The sequence below is a fragment of the Lithobates pipiens genome, unplaced genomic scaffold (genome assembly GCF_037356315.1).
Source record: "Lithobates pipiens isolate NorthernLeopardFrog02 unplaced genomic scaffold, aLitPip1_a1.2 Scaffold_22, whole genome shotgun sequence".
Classification (NCBI taxonomy): Eukaryota; Metazoa; Chordata; class Amphibia; order Anura; family Ranidae; genus Lithobates; species Lithobates pipiens.
Window position 1 is genome coordinate 51,551,055 of NW_027507784.1, and position 21,656 is coordinate 51,572,710.

At 44.6% G+C, this 21,656-nt stretch overlaps 1 protein-coding gene across 1 annotated transcript in view; it reads left to right on the plus strand.

The window, feature by feature from the left end:
• The window catches only part of KCNH7 (potassium voltage-gated channel subfamily H member 7), a 685,804-nt gene that overhangs the window by 304,789 nt on the left and 359,359 nt on the right, over window positions 1-21,656 (plus strand). The window contains exon 3 of the mRNA XM_077447576.1: window positions 5,748-5,903. Coding sequence (XP_077303702.1) covers window positions 5,748-5,903 — 156 coding nt within the window. The remainder of the gene's footprint in view (window positions 1-5,747; window positions 5,904-21,656) is intronic.

Sequence of the window (21,656 nt, forward strand, 5' to 3'; positions counted from 1 at the left end):
TTTCTGCCAAAATATTTATTTCACAAAAATAATTGCAACAAATGTGTCTTCTTAGGTCTGATGAAGGAAAGGATTTAGGCCAGATTCACACTGTGGCGGGTTGTTGCGGGTGGAAGTCAGCATGTAAATTGTACGTATTCCCACACCGAAGCTAAAACACGCTGCTCTTTTGCAGGCGCGTGGGAGTGCCACACATTCTTAATGGCTACCCCACGCATTCCGAAAACACAATGCACTTTCGGGTGCAGAAAATTGCATAAGCACCATGCACTTTCTGTTTGGCAGAAATTTCAAAAAGGTGCAGGGACTTTTTGCTGCGTTTTCCTGCAGGTACAGCAGCCTACTCAAATGAATGTAGTGCATGAATGTAAGCCACACAAAATTCAACAGCGTGAGCCTAATCTTAAAGTGTATCTAAATCCAAGTACAACAATGTAATATATTGAAATTTACCAGTCTTTAGAGAGGATGGCTGCATATTTGTTTTTTTAGGTTTTGCACCTATGATCCTACCAATAGCATATTTCCTTCTCCAGGGTGACAATGCTTCCTCACTGGAGGAGCAGTGTTGTCACCCAAGGACAGGAATTGTTTAGGACTATTAAGCTCCCCCCATCTCCACCCCCACCCCCCATCCTCATCTCAATAACATTGAGTGAGATGTTCTGTAATCCACATTAGAAACTGGTAATAGTATTAGTTGATACTTTCCTATGCATCCTGATACTTTCCTATGTAGCACTAGATTTCTGGCAGATTCCTCCACCCCAAAATCGCTCATCCAGTTGGATCAGGCCCCTTCCTGTTCCAACATGAATGTACCGGTGCGCAGTCATGTTGGAATAGGAAGGGGCCATCCCCAAACTTTTCCCACAAAGTTGGGAGCATGAAATTGTCCAAAATGTCTTGGTATGCTGATGCCTTAAGAGTTCCCTTCACTGGAACTAAAGGGCCAAGCTCAACCCCTGAAAAACAACCCCACACTATAATCCCTCCTCCACCAAATGATTTCGAAGGGTGGCCCAATGCTTTTGGCAATATAGTGTGGATGAGCGAGTCTGCGGTGGAGGAACTTGACTGGCCCTCACACAACCCGATAGAACACAGTTGGGATGAATTAGAGCAGAGACTGCAAGACAGAGTTTCTCATTCAACATCAGTGCCTGACCTTACAAATGCACTTCTGGAAGAATTGTCAAACATTCCCATAGACGCACTTCTAAACCATGTGGACAGCCTTCCCGGAATAGTTGAAGCTGTTATAGCGGCCATGTGCGTGTAAAGCAGGCGTCCCAATACTTTTGGCAATATAGTGTATGTGCTTAGTTCAAATTTTATGACTGAGGTTTAAAACTGCTATGAGGAAAATGAATTACAAAAATGAATTACAAATTTATGGACATTAGAAAAACATTGCTTTCATCGTTAAGCTCTCTATTTGAAAATACTTTTTGTCTGACTGTTATGGACAGCCGCATGCTAATTGTGTCATTTTTTATTTGTTGTCATCTGTGTTCAGTTGTAGGGATATTCCTTCACTTCTGGTCTTGTAGACACAACAGTAATAGGAGGAAATTTTTGTTTCATTTTGTATTCTTTGTATTTGCATTTTCCCCCTTTCCTGTATACTGTTGCTTTAAATGTTTTAGGGTACAGTTTTTTACTCTTTACTTTTTTTTCTGTGAAAAATATATTTAAAAAATAAGGCGAAAGAGGGGCTGTTTTTTGGCACCAGAACAAGTCCAGGGTAAATGAATGGAGTTTCTGTAACCATTGGAAGTAATGTAAAGCCCATCGGATAGGGGTTCAATGTTCTTTAAATTACTTCCAATGGTTACAGAAACACATAGGTGTCACACAGCGCATAGGTTCCAAGACAGCCATGAATGTGGCCCAACACAATAATATTGTTTTTTTTTCTAAAAACGTCTTTAGACTTAGTGAACACATATGGATGAAGAAAAAATTTATACTGTCTTTACTGGACTTTTATAAATTTTATCTTCTCAAAGAAAAATCCCCCACTCTTCACAATCAAACCTTATTTATTTCATCAGTTTTCAGCAAACACCTATATTTGTGAGCAACTATTTTCAAGGGTGATCCATTGAAGTAGATATTGATGCGTTAGTTAACCAAAAACAGTGTCTAATATTGCACTCGTTTTTTGTTGCCCTCTTTTACTTTTAGTATAAAACATAGTACAAAAAAAAAAATGAAGTTTCAGATAGGTACAATATTCTATATCAGTGATCGTTACTTTGTGATCTGCCTGACTTTTTCTGTTCATCGGCCCTCCTTATTATTAGTGTATTTTATGTGCGGCCCAAGACAATTCCTCTTCTTCTAATGGTTGCCCAGGAAGATCCAAAAGGTTGGACATGCCTGCCCAAGAGCAACTCAGTTGCCAATCTGAACTTGTCAATATAAGCTGTCCCTTAAAGCAAAAATATATACTTAGCCCTTCTGCCGGACACACAACCAAACTCTGCTCCAGTGAAGAGAAATTTAGAACCTATGTCTTCAAAACAGCATTTCTGGTAGTGTCAATCTCCTGGTCCTCTACTGTGCTTAGTAATACCTCACTCCGATCCCAATGTCATTACTGTGTACTGCTCAGCTTGGCAGTAGTCTCTTTAAAAATAACCCAAAACCAACTTAAAGTAGTAACAAAAGCTTTTTTTGCCATACATCTTCTATGGATCACAGGAGTGCAGTTCGTTCTGCACTCCTGTGACCCATTTTCAGCTGACAGCAGTCTAAAGACCACTGTTGGTTGACATCACTCAGCCGGTCCATGCTCGGTAAAGATCCTGACCACATGGCCAGGATTCACCCAGATGCCTGGATTGACTCCTGATTTAGCCTCTCAGAGCCTGAGCCAGCCCCTCCTGCCTCCTCCACAGCCCAGCGCCGCTCCAGTGAGCATGGGAGGGGAGAGAAGAGAGTCACGGACTGACACTCATAGCTCTTTGTTCAGAGCGGAGGGGGAGAACTGAGCAATAAGCTGTGTTTGATCGCTCAGTTATCACTGCAGAGGCAGCTGGGGACAGATGCAGCATGGGATCACACTGCATCCACCTAAGTAAATATAATTTTTTTTTTAATCCCAAACTTTTCTTTTAACTTCACTTTTACTTTGTGACCACAATGCATTTTACCAAAATGGTTAAATTTCACCATTCTCTTTTCAGAACTGTGACACCAGTAGTACATGACTAGTCACACAGATTATTTGCTACTCAAATCTGGACTTTGGTGTTCTCTAAGAATCTTTCTGTTCCCACCAGAAAAGTTCACAATACAGTAGCTGCTACTAAGAATTTCTGGTTGGTAAAATGTGTAAAATTCCTACACTCAAAACTGGGACATCACATGTAGATATAATACACTAATCAATATGAGGGGATTAAGCGTTGTACATGAAAAGACTGAAGTAAGCTAAAGAAGCTTTAATCAAGGATAACTTTTGATAAATTATTTTAACTTTCCAGTAATGATCCATGCAAATTTGAAAGTCTCTAGCAAATCTGTCAGCTAAATTGAGGACTGTAATAATTAAAGGTACATTATTTGTAAGGTTTTACCGCACATAACTGGCCTATTTTGAGTTGATTTCTCTTTGTTGAAAACTTTTTTAAGTAATTCCACTTGTAATATTCTTTAAATAACTCTCTAATGTTTTTGGTTCTTTCAACTGTAAAAAAAAACTTTTGAAAAATAAAGCAGCAATTCCTTTTTTTTTTGAATATCTGGATTATTCTGAAGCAGAATTAGGTTGGGGCAGAGGTAGCTAAGGCTGGTTGTACCCAATTTGGTTGATACATCAACTTGGTACATTCAGCCTCCGCTTTAACGGTTCGAATCCCAGTTGTTTCCTGCTGAACCGGCCGAGCTTCGAACTGTGTATGGCCAGCCTAACACTTGTGGTTGTATCGCCCAACCTTGAGGTCAGGAAAGGATGCTTGTTACCAAAATATACATTTACTGTCAAGTCAAATGACTTGGCATTGTCACATTTCTGACCATAGTTTCGTGCTTCTAAGAAAAAATCACTATTGACAATTTAAAGTATAATAATTTAAAGTATAACTAAAGGAAAAACTTTTGGAGAGGAGAGGGATTAGAATTCCTGTCAGTTTTTATTTTTTTCTGTGTCCCTGTTAAGGAGATTCACCATCTCTATTTGTCCTGTTTACTGTTATCATTGAAAGTGAAGGTAAAAGAATATCCCAAATTTTGTGTTGTCCCCGAAAAGTAATAGAGGGGAAATCTTCCAATGGGAACACTATTTTTGGTGGCCTAGGGGTCCCTAAAGGATTCCCTTAATTTTCAAGGATTTTCTCTTGCTTCCTGTTTGACTATGGGACAGGAAGTGAAGAGAAATCTCCGCAATGGGACATAGATGGCGAGCAAAAATCTGACAGGGGTTACAACCCTCCCTTTTTCTTTACAAAATGAAAAAAAAATGTTTTGCCTATAGTTCTACTTTAATGTGCAAAAAGATTTCCTTGCATTACAAGCAATCAACATCATTAAAAACAGGTACAGAAAAAACCCCACAAATCCCTTAAAGTGATAGTAAAGGTCCACTATAACTATTCTTAAAAATGCTCTCTCGCCCCTCCTCCTACTTATCTTGCATATTTCCTTATAAAAACAATCTGTGTATTTACCTTTTTTTAATCCAGTTTGTTCATGTAATAAAGTAGCTTTGGCTTCCCTGTGTAAGGCAGTGCTCAACAATCGTTGTGAGTTCCTGGAACCGTGACATCACCCATAGTCTTCCATGGCCCATCTGCTGTCAGCTGACACAAACGAGCTGGAGCTGCTGAATCAAGAGACAGGACCGGGTTTAAAAAACTTAAAGTAGAATACATCTATTGACACGCACAATCTAACACTAACCTATCTAGCCCTGTAAAGAAAAAATTAGTATACATAATTTTTCTGAAGCCGATCCGACCTGATCTCCAGCTGCGGAAGCTCTGCAGAGGACGCAGCCGACAACTGCTGAAATGAATGGGAAGTGACGTCACCCATAGATTTACTATGGGGCTTCCGTTGTCGGACGTATTCTCTGTGCCTGCCTTCTCAGCGAAGCCGCGGCTGACAGCTCAGCATGGAATCGGGTTGGATCAGCTTCAAAAATGGTATGTATACTGATTTTTTCTTTACAGGGTTAGATAGGTTAGTGTTAAATCATGGGTGTCTACAGGTGCAAAGATTTTAGTTTTAGCATGGACTTCCACTTTAAGCACGCAGCTCTTTTTTTTTCAGGGTGTGCAGGATACGTAGGGAGAGTGAACATTTTTAAGAATAGTTAGGCTTTTCTTTCACTTTAAATTCAAAGGTCACTCAGATTACTTTGAGACATACATACTCTTTCTCTGTACAAATATTCTGCACTATCTTGGGTGATGTGTCCCACCCTAGACCTAAGCTCCTTCTACCTACTTTCTCCCTACCCAATGAGTTTGTTGCTGCTGAGGTTCTCGCAAGTCTCTCTTGGGACTTATTTTGTACATTACTTGTGTAATAAATTGCACCCCTATGCCCTCCTACAAGGCTATAGTTGTATTCTTGCAGCTGGACTATCCTTCTACAGTCTTTACTCTACATTATGAATAATCTCAAAATAGTGACGCCTTCACTTGGCTGTGTAATAGTGGAGGCAGAAGAGGCAGTTCTGGAAGAAACATTACTGCTTTCCCTAAAAGCTAACTGTAATTTATCTTCTCTTTCAGGTTCAACGTTCGTCTGCAGTACCCATATTATTCCTGTAAAGAACCAGGAAGGTGTAGCCATGATGTTCATCATTAATTTTGACTGTGTCTCAAAGCTTGATAGTCCTAGCTCGCCGGATAAGTTAAGCCAAATTCTTCCACTGAAATCAGAAAACCGTAAGTAGATTTTAAAATGTTCATTTCTCATGTGGGTTTTCATTCTGGAAATCTTTACAGATTTAATAGACAAAATAAAGAAAACATGATTATACAGAGGTGCCAATGCTGAGCTCCCAAAAATCATAATTGCTTGAATGTCTTATTTTACCACCTGAAAGTCTGGGCCAATTCTGACATTTAAAACCAAAGATAAATGTTTTGCACTATGGATAAAATTGTGAAAATAGTTATTAAGCTGCTGCCCACCGAGCAGTGGTGACCCGTAATGTAGGACGCAGGAGCACCGCCCCCCTAATCCAAAAGCAATAGTGAATCAATATTTGCTATTGTTTTCCTGATTCCCCTCCCAGCCAATCACCTGATTGGCCCAGAGGAGAAGCAATCCTATTGGCCACTGAGGAGGAAGAGAGAGGAGACACAAGGGAGGCCGCCATGAAGCACTAGGAGGAGGAGACACTACCCACCTCCCAGGGGAAGCACTGCCTGTGATCTAGCTGGAGTATGTGCGGGGCTGGTGACTGCCTGACTGATCGGGGGGGTAGCCTGTGACCTGACCGACCGGGGGGGGATTTGGCATTGGGTGGATTGTTCTATTGTTCTGATACAGAGGTAGATTCAACAAGTAATTCTTTAACCACTTGCCTACTGGGCACTTAAACACCCCTCCTGCCCAGACCAATTTTCAGCTTTCGGTGCTCTCACACTTTGAATGACAATTACTTAGTCATGCAACACCGTACCCAAATGAATTTTTTGGCCTTTTTTTCTCACAAATAGAGCTTTCTTTTGGTGGTATTTGATCACCTCTGGGTTTTTTATTTTTTGCGCTATAAATGAAAAAAGACCAAAAATTTTGAAAGAAAAAAACGCATTTTTCTTTGCTTCTGTGATAAAATTATGCAAATTATTATTTTTTCTTCATAAATTTTGGCCACAATTTATACTGCTACATATCTTTGGTAAAAATAACCCAAATTAGTGGATATTATTTGGTCTTTGTGAAAGTTAGAGAGTCCACAAGCTGTGGTGCGAATCATAAAAAATTGATCACACCTGATGTACTGGTGGCCTATCTCATTTCTTGTGACTCGAACAAGCCAGGAAAGCACAAATACCCCCCAAATGACCCCTTTTTGGAAAGTAGACATTCCAAGGTATTTAGTAAGAGGCATAGTGAGGTTTTTGGTGTTGTCATTTTTTCCCACAATTCTTTGCAAAATGAAGATTGTTTTGTTTTTTATTTTTAAACATAGCCTTTACATATGCTTTACGATAACCAGACATTTCTAGCTGACATTCTCATGTAAAAAGCCTTGCTAAATATTTTGGCCAGTTGCTAATTTTTGATAGTCAAGTGCAAGGAATGTCATGCCATGCTGCCTCCATTCACCTGCAAGGACATAAATATAGACATCCATGTTATCCAAGCATGCAGGTTTATGTTGCTATCGTGAAAAAATAAGTTCTCCAGTGGTTGAATTTTTTTTCTGCTGATACAACTGTCTTTCGCAGCCAGCTTCACTCAATTTCACAAAATGGGAACGTTAACCATCAGATTTTAGGTGGCCGCTAATATCAATTCAAATATCAACATCTATCTTATAATAAAGTATTTCAAAGTCACAGCAGCAGTGGAAGGATATTACAGTTCGTTCTCAGCTGCTGACTTGTGTGATGATTTCCCAAGGAACACTAAGATTTTATCAGGGGCATCATTTATCTCTTTTTTGTGGGAGTCTTTATCTATGTTGGGCTTTAGTTGTTGTCTTTCAGATGTAGTGCGATTTCCACGAGTTTTCCTTTTAAAGCCTCAGTGAGTACCATCTGGTCATGTAGAGTTGGTAAAGTGTGCCCTCAGGATCACTAAAATGTTTTCTTTTCAAGGATCTGCTAAATTGCTCCCAGTGTATCAGGTTTTGACACTACCTTCTAAATAGCAAAAATGACATCCCTGAAGACTGCTTTTCACGTATTACAAACAGCTTTTGCCTACAGCTCAGATTGTCAGGATCATACAAATAGAGACACATTTTGTGTTAACTGAAGGCTCAATATTGAAATGTACTCCTGACATGAAAGAGGATTTCCAGTCCTAATTTAAGAGACACCCACTGTCTGCTTGTGACCTCCGCCATGTTACTTCAACATAGAGCAAAGCCCTCAACTCTCAGATGGCACTTCTCGCAGAGATAAAGCTTTCCCAAATCAGAAATATTTCAATAGTATTGTAACTTCAAACTGCTGCATTTGCAAGGTTTCAGGTTTCTTGGTTTCAACAGCAGTTGGTGTATCAAATAGAATCTATATTATATCTACAATATTAGAGAAGGCAAAATCTAATGGGTGGTGGTGGGTCTGATATTGTTTTGTAAATGTGTATACATGCATCTGTAAAACTATTATGCCACGTACACATGATCGGAATTTCGGCCAGCAAAAGACCGATGAGAGCTTTTCATCTGAAAACGCGACCGTGTGTAGGCTCCATCAGAATTTAACTGGCCGAATTCCCACCAGCAAAAATTAGAGAGCACGTTCTCAATTTTCCAGATGGAAAATTCCGATCTTGTGAATGCAATTCCGACGCGCAAAAACTCACGCATGCTCAAATTCAACTACGAGACAGAAGCTATTGGCTACTGGCTATTAAACGTCCTTTTTCTAGTCCCGTTGTACGTGTTGTACGTCATCACGCTCTTGACGGTTGGAATTTGGTGTGACCGCGTGTAGGCAAGACAGCTTGAGCATAATTCTGTCAGAAAACCATCAGACCTTTTTCCGACCATTATTCCAATCGTGTGTATACAGCATTAGAGATGTACCAGGAATTCTCTGTCCTTTTATCTGCAGTCTCCTCTAAGCCGGGTACACACAGGCCAAATGTTGGGAGACATTTGCCAGTTTAAAAAAAAAATGTCCGTTATTCGTTTGGCCAGCTTCTAATCTGTCAGACGTGCATAATACTGAAAAAACAGGAACTGACCGACACTCAATCAGCGTTCTCAGCCAATGGCAAAAACTGCTGATCGGAGTGTTCTGGCGGGGGCATCCCCCTGTCAGAACACAATAGCTCAGTGGGGGAGATGGATGTACTTACTTCGCATAGTGAGCATAGCGGCTCCGACCCGAGCTGACAGTTTTTTTTTGTTCAGCCCACTGGGTTTAGTGGGTAAAACCTATAGCATGTACCATGCTTTATTTTGGTCTTGATATCTGCACTGTAACAGTTTGCCATCTGTGGATCCCAGTGGTCAGTCAATGCAGCAGATCTTCAAACTTTATAAACAAAGGACCAGTTTATTGTCCTTTAGGATATATGAGCGCTGGACTGTGGCCAATGGGAGTAGAAAAAGCCTGGGGCTTGGTGATCAGTGAAACAAAAAACAATTACATGTGCAATTACCAGTGCCTCTGGTCGATTGGAGGAGGAATAGTGCCCCATCATTGGTATTAGTGGGAGGAATAGTGTCACATTATTGGTGTCATTGAAAAGAGTAGTGCCCCATCGTTGGTGTCAGTGAAAGGAATAGTGCCCCACCATTGGTGTCAGTGGAAGAAGTAGTACACTATCGGTGCAAGTGGCTGTACAAAATGCCTGGGGCTTAGTGATCAGTAAAAGTAAAAATAAATCAATAAAAAATTAAATTAAATAGTGCCTCTGGTCAATAGGAGGAGAAATAGTGCTTCATCATTGGTATTAGTGGGAGGAAAAGTGGCCCATTATTTGTGTCAGTAGAAAAAATAGTGTGGAAAAAGGAAAGATACTGAGCTCCTAACTAAATAATTAGAAAATAATAAATAGCAGCAGCTACTATGCATGATACACACAAAAAAAACTGTAAAATAAAGGAAGGTAGCTGCACTGACAGTGACACTCTTATTTTCAAATCAAAGGTAAATAATTAAATAATTATATAGATTGATATACAAACAATCAGATGTGAGATACCACCAACCAACAATGTGCAAATGAATAAAAATGATATCGTGAGTGATAATAAAAAAATTCTTTAAAAAACAAAAAATCTAATATTAGTCCAAGTAATGAATGAATAAGTGAATGTGATGAATTCATGCAATCTTCCGTCACCAATAAATGTTGACCACCATAAAAGAATACACACTTACCAGAGGCAAGCATCAACCAGTTTGCAATCAACACCCCGATAGGGTCCCAATGGCAGATCCCGTATGATAAATTCAAAAAACAGCAGGTCAGCAACACAAACCCCCAATGATTGACTGAGAAGACTCCCGATCATGAGGCAGTTGTCACTAGGGATGAGCCGAACACCCCCCGGTTCGGTTCGCACCAGAACTTGCGAACGACCCCCACGTTCGGTACGAACGTTAGAACCCCATTGAAGTCTATGGGACTCGAACGTTCGAATTGGAAAGTGCTAATTTTAACGGCTAATATGCAAGATAGTGTCCTAAAAAGGGTTTGGGGACCTGCCTCCTGCCTCAGGGGACATGGGTCACTGCAAAAAAAAGTTTTAAAAACTGCCGTTTTGGCGGGAGCACTGATTTTAATGACGATTAAAGTGAAAAAAAAAAGTGAAATATTCCTTTAAATATGGTGCCTGGGGGGTGTCTGTAGTATGCCTGTGAAGTGCCACGTGTTTCCCGTGTTTAGAACAGTCCCTGCACAAAATGACATTAAACGGAAATAACACCATTTAAAACTGCTTGCGGTTTTAATGTTATATCTGGTTCCTGCAATATGGTTGAAAATCATTGAGAAACATGGCATGGGTAGCCCTCCCTGCCCATTACCAGCCTATTTGGGTCTTGTACGCATATTAAGGGGAACCCCGTACCCATATTAAAAAAAGGAAATGCGTGTGGCCCCCAGGCCCTATATACTCAGGACAGCAGTATACAGGCGGTGCAAACAAGACAGGGACTGTGTAGGTTTGTTGTGTTAAGTTGAATCTGTTTGTCATTTTCAACCGGTACATTTTTAAAGTGTAGCTCCAGTCAAAAAAACTATCTTTAAGCTTTTTGGAAAACATAGGGAAGGGTTATCACCCCTGTATAATTTGTTTTGTCGTCCATCTTTTTTCATCTCACTTGCTGCTGTCTCCTTGCGTTTGCAAGTAGGAGATGTTTGTAAGTTGGATGTTTGAAAGTAGGGGCCTGCCCTATATTATAGCGGTATGTACTGGGTACAGAGCACGCAGACAGCACGCACTATCTCCTAACACTACTGACTGCAAGCTCTATTATTAACCACTTGTTAGCCCAATGTTTGCATAAAGTGAAAGATGAAGTTATGCTGAGTAAATAGATATCAAACATGTCACTCTTCAAAATTGCACATGCCCTAGGAATGGCGCCAAACGTCGCTACTTAAAAAATCCCCATAGGCGACGCTTTAATTTTTTTTTTACTGGTTACATGTTTTGAGTTGCAGAGGAGGTCTAGGACTAGAATTATTGCTCTCGCTCTAACATTCTCGGCGATACCTCACATGTGTGGCACATGCGAGCACATGGGGACATGGGCGCTTTAATTTTTATTTTATTTTTTTATTGTTCATTTTACTTTATTTATGTTAGTTTGACATTTTTTTCCCCAAAAATATATTTTTGATCACTTTTATTCCTATTACAAGAAATGTAAACATCCCTTGTAATAGGAATATGGGGTGACAGGTCCTCTTTACAGTGAAATCTGGGGGGTCAATATGACCCCACATCTCACCTCTAGGCTGGGAAGCCTGAAATAAAAAATAAAAAAAAGATTCTGGCTTTGATCGTACTGGCGAGTTGGTAGAAGCACCGGAGGGCGGTGAGTGGTGGGGGGCGTCTATGGCTGGGTATTTCAGGGTATCACCGAGTATGGCTGGGTATCTCTGAGTATGGCTGGGTATGGCAATTTATGGCAGGGTATTACAGAGTATTGGCGGGGTATTGGCGGGGTACTACAGAGTAATAGCAGGGTACTTCAGAGTATTGGGGGGTACTACAGAGTAATGGCAGGGTACTGCAGAGTAATGGCGGGTACTGCAGAGTAATGGCGGGTACTGCAGAGTATTGGGGGGTACTGCAGAGTAATGGGGGTTACTGCAGAGTAATGGGGGGTACTGCAGAGTAATGGCAGGGTACTGCACTGCAGAGTAATGGCAGGGTACTGCAGAGTATTGGGGGTACTGCAGAGTAATGGCGGGTACTGCAGAGTATTGGGGGGTACTGCAGAGTAATGGGGGTTACTGCAGAGTAATGGGGGGTACTGCAGAGTAATGGCAGGGTACTGCACTGCAGAGTAATGGCAGGGTACTGCAGAGTATTGGGGGTACTGCAGAGTAATGGCGGGTACTGCAGAGTATTGGGGGGTACTGCAGAGTAATGGGGGTTACTGCAGAGTAATGGGGGGTACTGCAGAGTAATGGCAGGGTACTGCACTGCAGAGTAATGGCAGGGTACTGCACTGCAGAGTAATGGCGGGGTACTGCAGAGTAATGGCAGGGTACTGCAGAGTATGCACTGGTATTGCAGAGTATTGGCAGGGAATTGAGGGGTTAAATTCGGTGAGCAGCGATGTGGGCACTGCAGATGCAGCCCACATCGCTGCTGACACCGATCTCTTTCCCCTCCGCTGTACCGATCGGTACAGAGAGGGGAGGGAGGAACAGGCGTCATAACATGACGCCGGTTTGTTTCCAAGTGATCACTCCGTCATTTGACGGAGCAATCACGTGGTAAACGGCCGCTATGAGCGGCCGTTTACCGTGATCCGTGATGCGACCCGGCGGTCACGGATGCTCTCGAGTGCGCACACCTCGGGGCACGCGAGAGCAGAATTCTGGGAGGCCGTTAATTAACGGCCTCTCAGAGTTAAACAACCCCCCTGAAGCCGTTAATCGGCAATGGGCAGTTGTTAAGTGGTTAAAGCTAGATCACTAGCTATATAGGTGAGGTGAATATAGTGGTGTATACCGCAGTCAGGGCACAGACAACAACCACTACACAGCAGCAAGATAGGAAATCAGCCAAAAACGATTGGTGTGTACTGTGTTGAAGGTACACAGAACACCCACTGCTTCAGATGCTAAGTAACACACTACACGAAGCCGCCTCAAAGGCGGCCTTATATAGTGTGGGGCATGCACTACACAGCCTGAGCTATGATTGGCCACAGGCAGGATGCCTGTGGCCAATCATGGCTCTCCTCGCTGCCGGCGCTGCGATTGGCCAAGCATGCGGGGTCACAGTGCATGCTTGGCCAATCATGGGGCAGCAATGCACTGCGCCACCGCAGTGCATTGTGGTCCGCGCGCGCGTCACTCGATTTTTGACGCGAACGGCCCAAACGTTCGAAATTCGCCGAATGGCCGAACAGCCAATGTTCGAGTCGAACGTACGTTCGACTCGAACACGAAGCTCATCCCTAGTTGTCACCCAGAAAGAAAGCAAAAGGGACTTCCCATAGTGTAAACCTGATAAACCACTTTAATAAATATGGATAAAAACACTTACAAAACACAGGAAGAAAACAGCATATATGCCGGCCGGCAAGTGAGCTCCCGTTTGCTCAGGATCCCAACGTGATTGCGTCAGCACGTCCTAGCCACCCAAATGGTCACATCTGATTGTTTGTATATCAATCTATATAATTATTTAATTATTTACCTCTGATTTGAAAACAGGAGTGTCACTGTCAGCGCAGCTACCTTCCTTTAGAAAAAATAGTGTGCCATCGGTAGTTCCAGTGGGAGTAGAAAATGTCTGCGGCTTGGTGATTGGTGAAAGTTAAAAAAAATAAAAAATGACATAGTGCCTCTGGTCAATAAGAGGTCCTCCCTTTTTAAAAGTGCTCCATAATTGGTATTAGTGGGAAGAATAGTGCCCCATCTTTGGTGTCAATGGAAGAGATAGTACCCCATTGCTGATGTCAGTGGAAGGAATAGTGATCATCATTGGTATCAGTGGGTGGAAAAGTGTTCCAACATTTATATCAGTGGAAGAAAATATAACCAATTGTTGGTGTCAGTAGAAGGCAAATGGACCCACCTGTCAGGAACTTACCAGCAATAGACAGGCACAGCTGCGTTCACACAGGCGTCGACGCGTGCTCCCTGCGCGTTCGCGTACGCGTTCGCGTGCGCGTTTGTTTACACGCTAATATGTATCGTCGTGTGTGCCGTTCGTGCGCGCGCTCGTTCGCGTGGTCGTGAGTGGCGTTCGTGCGCTACTTCCCGCCACTGAACGTTTAAAGGTTCCTCAAGCGCGCTGGTGCGGCGCTGTTTCGTCTCAGCTCCTGAGTGCCTGAATACCTGATTCTGAACCTGATTACCTGCTACCGTTACCGACCCGGCCTGTTTGACTTCTCTGCCTTCTCCGAACCGACCCGGCTTGCCTGACCTCGCTACCTCTCCTGCCTACGATTCCGTTGCCGACCTCTGCCAGTTTTACCGACACTTCTTGCCTCCTGTTGCCACCTGCCTACTTACCTTGACCCGGACCGTCTGACTCTGCTCCAGCCTTCTGCCTGTTCAGTGATCGGCTCCCGAGCTACTGTCTGCATCTCTCAGCCTGCCAGCTAACCTCCAGTCGCTCAGCCTTTCCAGAGGATCCTCTGCTCTACCATCAGCTCCAGCGGTCCTATCCAGCAGGCACTCCTACCCACTGTGCTCTCGAGACCGCTGTCTCCATTCCAGCGGCTCCTGAACCAGCGTTGTAAGAGAGGTCTCCTCCTACAAGTCGGGCTTCCACACCTGGACCGTAACAGTACGAAACAGCCATGACTGAGCCCGCAGGAGAGACCTCTCCCATGAAGGAGATCTGCACGCATCTGTCGGCCCTTACCCAAGCTGTAAAATCACTGCAGGATGGCTACACCAGACTTGAAGGACAGGTCCAGAACCTTACTGATACCGGTCACGCGGCTCCTGCTCCTTCCTCCCCACCAGTACAGCCTGCCGCCTCACCATCCGTTGTCATGCTTCCACCTGAACCAAGGGTACCCATCCCAGAGAGGTTCTCTGGGGATCGAATCAAATTTCGGGCCTTTCGGAACGCTTGTCAACTGTATTTCGCCCTACAACCACGGACTTTTTCCCTAGAAATTACTAAAGTAGGGTTTGTAATCTCCCTCCTGCAAGGAGAACCCCAGACCTGGGCCCACCGCTTACTTGAAGGAGATTCAGTCTCGACCTTCTCTCTGCAGTCCTTTTTCGAGGCCATGGCCCAGCTTTACGAGGATCCCCAAAGGACTGCCACGGCTGAGTCTGCCCTGTTTGCGCTCCAGCAAGGCCGCAGACCGGCCGAGGATTACGTTATGGACTTTCGACGCTGGAGCGCAGACACGGAATGGAATGATGCAGCTTTGAGACATCAATTTCGCATGGGGTTATCCGAGGGGCTTAAAGACGAACTTGCTCGAGTTGGCATACCCGAAACTCTGGAGGCCCTGATCTCCCTGGCAATCCAGATTGACCGTCGCCTCCGGGAGCGAAGATCAGAGCGCTCCGCTCAGCAAGGCCGCCCAGTTTGGATGACAGCAAAGGCCCCAATGCCTGCTTCCCGTTATGTGCCTCCGACCAGCTCCATTCCGCCTTGTACGACTCCAGACACCTCTGAGCCCATGCAATTGGGACTAATGCGCCCTGCTTTACTCCCGGAGGAACGCGCACGTCGTCGGCAGCTGAACCTCTGCCTCTACTGTGGTGGTTCGGGCCACTATGTCTTCAACTGCCCTGTCAAGACAAGTAAGTGTCTGTCTCCTGCTTCTGCCAGTCTCTCTGCATTGTCTGCCAACTCAACCCACCTTGCTGTTCCTCTTCTTCTACAGCTCCAAGGAAGGACGGTGACAGTCAACGCTATCATTGACTCCGGGGCGTGCAGCTGCTTTATTGATTCCACCTTTGCTGGCCAGCAGGGCATCCCGTTACGAGGCAAGGCTCATGAACTCTCAGTTTTCCTGGCCGATGGGTCCAGCATCAGTTCTGGGAAGGTAATCCAAGAGACTCTTCCCCTGCCTGTCACCATCTCCTCTCTGCACAAAGAATTCCTGACCCTTGATGTGATCTCTTCTCCAATGTTCCCGATCATTCTGGGCATACCTTGGCTCCAAGCCCATAACCCCTACATCAATTGGGTCACTAGAGAAGTCACGTTTCCCTCTTCCTATTGTTTTAAGCACTGCCTCACAGACTCCACCAAACCTTCTGCCACCCTTTTTTGTGTAGACTCTGACCAAGATCTACTTCGGACTGTACCCAAGCATTACCACAACTTTATCGATGTTTTCAGTAAGAAGGGAGCAGACACTCTACCTCCTCACCGCCCCTATGATTGTCCGATTGAACTACTCCCTGGGGCCGAGATCCCTTTCGGACGCATTTTCCTCTATCAGAAAAGGAGCAGGGAGCACTTAAGACCTACTTGGACGAGAACCTAGAGAAGGGGTTCATTCGCCCTTCAACTTCCCCAGCAGGAGCTGGAATCTTTTTCGTCACCAAGAAGGATCAGACCCTCCGACCATGTGTGGACTATAGGGAGTTAAACAAAATTACGGTGAAGAACCGCTACCCCTTACCCTTGATACCCGAACTCTTTCAGAGACTGAGGTCCGCTGTCATATTCACCAAGCTTGATCTAAGAGGAGCCTATAACCTAGTTCGCATTCAGGCCGGCCACGAATGGACGACAGCCTTCCGGACCCGATTTGGGCATTATGAATATCTAGTAATGCCCTTCGGGCTCTGCAATGCCCCGGCCACATTCCAACACCTAATCAATGACGTATTCAGGGATTTCCTTGATGTATTTGTGATCGTCTACCTGGACGACATCCTAATATTTTCCAGCTCCCTCGATCAGCATCGGGAACATGTCCGCAAGGTCCTAAACCGTCTTCGCCAACATCGACTCTACGCAAAGGCTGAGAAATGCGAATTCGAGTTACAGAGCATCCAATTCCTGGGACTAGTGATTTCCCCAACGGGCATCAAGATGGATCCCCAGAAAGTATCTGCTGTGCTAGACTGGCCCGCGCCTCCGGATAAGAAGGGCGTACAACGCTTCATCGGCTTCGCGAATTTCTATAGAAAATTCATAAGAGGCTTTTCGGCTATAATTGCGCCCATCACGCAACTGACCAAACAGAACTCTCGCTTCTGCTGGACTCAGGAGGCCCAGAGTGCCTTTGAAGAACTTAAAGGACTTTTCACGTCTGCCCCAATTCTCAGTCACCCGGACCCGTCTCTACCCTTCATCCTTGAAGTAGACGCTTCTGAAGTGGCTATAGGAGCGGTCATTTCCCAACGTCGAGGCAACAAGGACCTAATGCACCCTGTGGGGTTCTTCTCCAGGAAACTCTCTTCCGCAGAGAGAAATTACGACGTGGGCGACCGAGAATTGCTTGCTATTAAAGCGGCCTTGGAGGAATGGAGATATCTGTTGGAGGGCGCTGCTCACCCGGTACTAATATATACAGATCACAAGAACTTAGAGTACCTAAGGTCTGCCAAGCGACTAAGACCCCGACAAGCCCGCTGGGCCTTGTTCTTCTCGCGTTTCTCCTTTCATATCACGTACCGGCCCGGATCGAAGAACGTGAAACCAGATGCGCTGTCACGAATGTACGACAACCCCAAAGACTCATCTGTCCCTGATACAATCCTGCCTGCCGGAAATTTTTTACTTTTACAGTCAGACCTACTTTCCCTGATCAAGGAAGCATCCTCTGACTCATCAAAACCCCCCGGAATCACCCTAGTGTCCAGAGACGGCCTGTTCTGGAGGGGAAGTCAAGTCTTCGTCCCCAAGGATGTCCGAGTCAAGGTGTTGTCCCTTCTTCATGATCACCCGCTGGCAGGCCACTTTGGGGTCCGTAAGACCCTTGAGCTCGTACGACGCACGTTCTGGTGGCCCAATCTGAAGGACTTTTGCGAAAAGTACGTCAGCTCCTGTCCCGTTTGCATTCAGAACAAGACACCAAGGAATCAGGCTTGGGGACTGCTAAAACCCTTACCCGTGCCCGACAGACCCTGGAAAATGATTAGCATGGACTTCATTGTCGAGCTCCCATGTTCTGAGGGGTGCTCGACTATCTTTGTGGTGGTAGACCGGCTATCCAAAATGGCCCATTTCTTACCCCTAAAAGGGACCCCATCTGCCGTGGAGACTGCCCACGTATTCATTAAGGAGATTGTGAGGCTACACGGAGTTCCTGCAAATATAGTCTCCGACAGAGGAGTGCAGTTCACCTCACGTTTCTGGAGGGCCCTGTGTGAAATCCTGAAAATTGAGCTGGCCCTGTCCTCGGCCTATCACCCCCAAACTAATGGGCAGACAGAAAGGACCAACCAGACTCTTGAGCAGTATATTAGGTGCTTCACTTCATTCGTGCAGAATGATTGGGTGCCCCTGCTGCCGTTGGCAGAATTTGCCTATAACAATGCTTGTCATTCGGCCACCGGTCAATCCCCTTTTTTCGCCAATTATGGCTTTCATTTAACCTTTTTGCCTGATTTTCTTTCAGAAACCTCAGTTCCAGCGGTCCAGGAGACAGTGGACTTCCTCAGCCACAATAACCGGGTGTTGCAGGAGGCAGTGGCCAAGGCCCAGGCAGACGGTAAGAGAGCCTTTGACCGGAAAAGAAGAGGGGAACTGACCCTACAACCGGGCGACCAGGTATGGCTTTCTACCAGTAACATTAAAATGGCTTGTCCTTCCAGGAAGCTTGCACCTAAGTTTATGGGACCTTTCCCGGTTAAGAGGAAAATTAATGAAGTCTCCTATGAGTTAACCCTGCCCGAGTCGCTTAAAATTCACCCTGTGTTTCACGTGTCACTGCTGAAGCCTGCCGTCCCTGATCCTTTTCCTGATAGAGGAACTAGACCTCCAGAGCCCATCCTAGTGGATGGAAATGAGGAATATGAGGTGGAGGCCATCCTCGACTGCAGAAGAAGACAGGGACGCATTCAATTTTTGATCAAATGGAAGGGGTTTGGGCCGGAGAACAATTCCTGGGAGCCGGATAGCAATATCCATGCCAAGCGATTAATTCGTGCATACCTGTCTGCCCATCCAGAAAAGAGGAACCTGTTGGGCATCCGGAGGCTGCCCCTTGGGAGGGGGCAATGTCAGGAACTTACCAGCAATAGACAGGCACAGCTGCGTTCACACAGGCGTCGACGCGTGCTCCCTGCGCGTTCGCGTACGCGTTCGCGTGCGCGTTCGTTTACACGCTAATATGTATCGTCGTGTGTGCCGTTCGTGCGCGCGCTCGTTCGCGTGGTCGTGAGTGGCGTTCGTGCGCTACTTCCCGCCACTGAACGTTTAAAGGTTCCTCAAGCGCGCTGGTGCGGCGCTGTTTCGTCTCAGCTCCTGAGTGCCTGAATACCTGATTCTGAACCTGATTACCTGCTACCGTTACCGACCCGGCCTGTTTGACTTCTCTGCCTTCTCCGAACCGACCCGGCTTGCCTGACCTCGCTACCTCTCCTGCCTACGATTCCGTTGCCGACCTCTGCCAGTTTTACCGACACTTCTTGCCTCCTGTTGCCACCTGCCTACTTACCTTGACCCGGACCGTCTGACTCTGCTCCAGCCTTCTGCCTGTTCAGTGATCGGCTCCCGAGCTACTGTCTGCATCTCTCAGCCTGCCAGCTAACCTCCAGTCGCTCAGCCTTTCCAGAGGATCCTCTGCTCTACCATCAGCTCCAGCGGTCCTATCCAGCAGGCACTCCTACCCACTGTGCTCTCGAGACCGCTGTCTCCATTCCAGCGGCTCCTGAACCAGCGTTGTAAGAGAGGTCTCCTCCTACAAGTCGGGCTTCCACACCTGGACCGTAACACCACCATTTGTGTCAGTGAGAAGAAATATGTCCCACCATTGGTATCAATGGAAAGAATGGTGCCTCATTGTTGGTATCAGTAGAAGGAATAATGCTTCGTCAAGGGCCAAATGAAGGCAGGCAAAGGACCGCATTTGGCGACCATTGTTCTAAACATTGCATGAGCAGTCACCTGCGTGACCTTTAGTGGGCTATAGCAGTAAGGCCCTATGTTGTGGTACCATTATGTCTGCTATCACATCTGATGACATAATATCAGTATAATAAAAAGAGCTGGTGATACCAGGTGTACAATATACTCTGCTACCACCTCCAAACTAACCAAGTTAAAGCAGAAATTTTAAGTGGATATAAACCCATTCTCATCCTTTCTAAACTACTGACATAGTGGTTATCTATATGGATATACATGCCTCCTGCACGTATCCTTACCTGTCAAATGTCTCCCCTCTGTCTGTTATGAGACCCCAAAAATTGCAGATTCTGTGAGTAGATCTGTTGTCCGGAGCTCGATGGGTGAAGTCGTGATGCCTTTACACTCCCCTTGTCAACATAAATTTTCTCCAGTGTTTTTCTTACACTGAACTTCTGCTATGATCACCAACATCCAGTCAAAACCCAGGAAAGTCACCACATGACTTTAGCATGCCCAATCATGCTGACGTATGGAGCAGCCAATCCTGGGAGAGCTGGAGAAGAAAGGAGGAGGGGATGAGAATTACACATAATGCCTCTCTAAGGCTCGTGCATGAGATATGTAAATCACACTGTCACTCACAGCAGCGGGGAAGAACTGACTGGTATTTCTCTGTCCATTTTTATCTCACAGAAAAAAGATAAGAGGATTGCTCAGAGCTGGACTAACTCTTTGTGGCAAGACTGGGCACAGATGATATGAAATCCTATACTGTACAAGTTACAAGCCTAAATAAAAAAATAAAATAAAGTGGGTTTACATCCACTTTAAAGCTGATCTCCAGGTATGATCTTTATTGCATACTTACACTGGTGAAGCTTGAACCAAAGTAACAATTCGTATCTCATACCTAAATAAGTAAAATGATGTCCCAGGTTTTAGGTAGTCCCTCATTCTAAAAAACTCTTGGTAAATCTAAAGGAAAACTTTATTGTAGTCTTCTGTCCATACATACACTATTTGGCTAACATACATAAGTAGTCTCGATACATACTGTATGCTGTCTCAATTTTCAGCTGTGCTAAAATAAGCTTCATGTGTACAGAACTAATGTGTTATTTGAGTTTTGGGCCTTTGTCAGTCAAAGGGAACTGCATGGGGAGCTTTACTGTCATTTTGGATCACCCGTGGTGCTCTAGGAACCCTTTCTCATGTATTGTTTATTGGTGAAACAAAGATTGTATAAACCACGTATGCAAAAAAAAAAAAAAACTGATATAAAACAACAATGTAAAAACTTAAAGCTGAACTGTACTCTGCAATAAAATATACCTACCTGTCTGTTTGCAATCCTGATGTCCAGGTATGATCTTTGTTGTATACTTACACTGGTGAAGCTTGGACCACCGTAAATATACTGTGCATATCTCATACCTGAATAAATTGATGTCCCAGGTTGACATCTCTATGAATGGGTTGTTTTAGGTAAACCCTCAAGCTACAAAGCTAGTGTTAAATCTAAAGAAAAACGTAGCGGTTGTACACAATTGAATGATATGGTGCGTACACATATTATACACTTTTGTATCAAATACACATTCTTAAAGCCCCCTATTGACTGGCCATAGTGCAGGTGTGTAACAGATTCACTTTAAAGTTTTTACACTGTCTTTGTAAATGAGGGAGAATCTAGCCTTGCATTTAGCTTTGAATGACAGCTGCTGGATATTATGACGCACATAAAAGCTTTGTTTGAACTGAGAGTGATTTCTGTTTATTCTGGCATGTAATTTGCAATATCTGTATA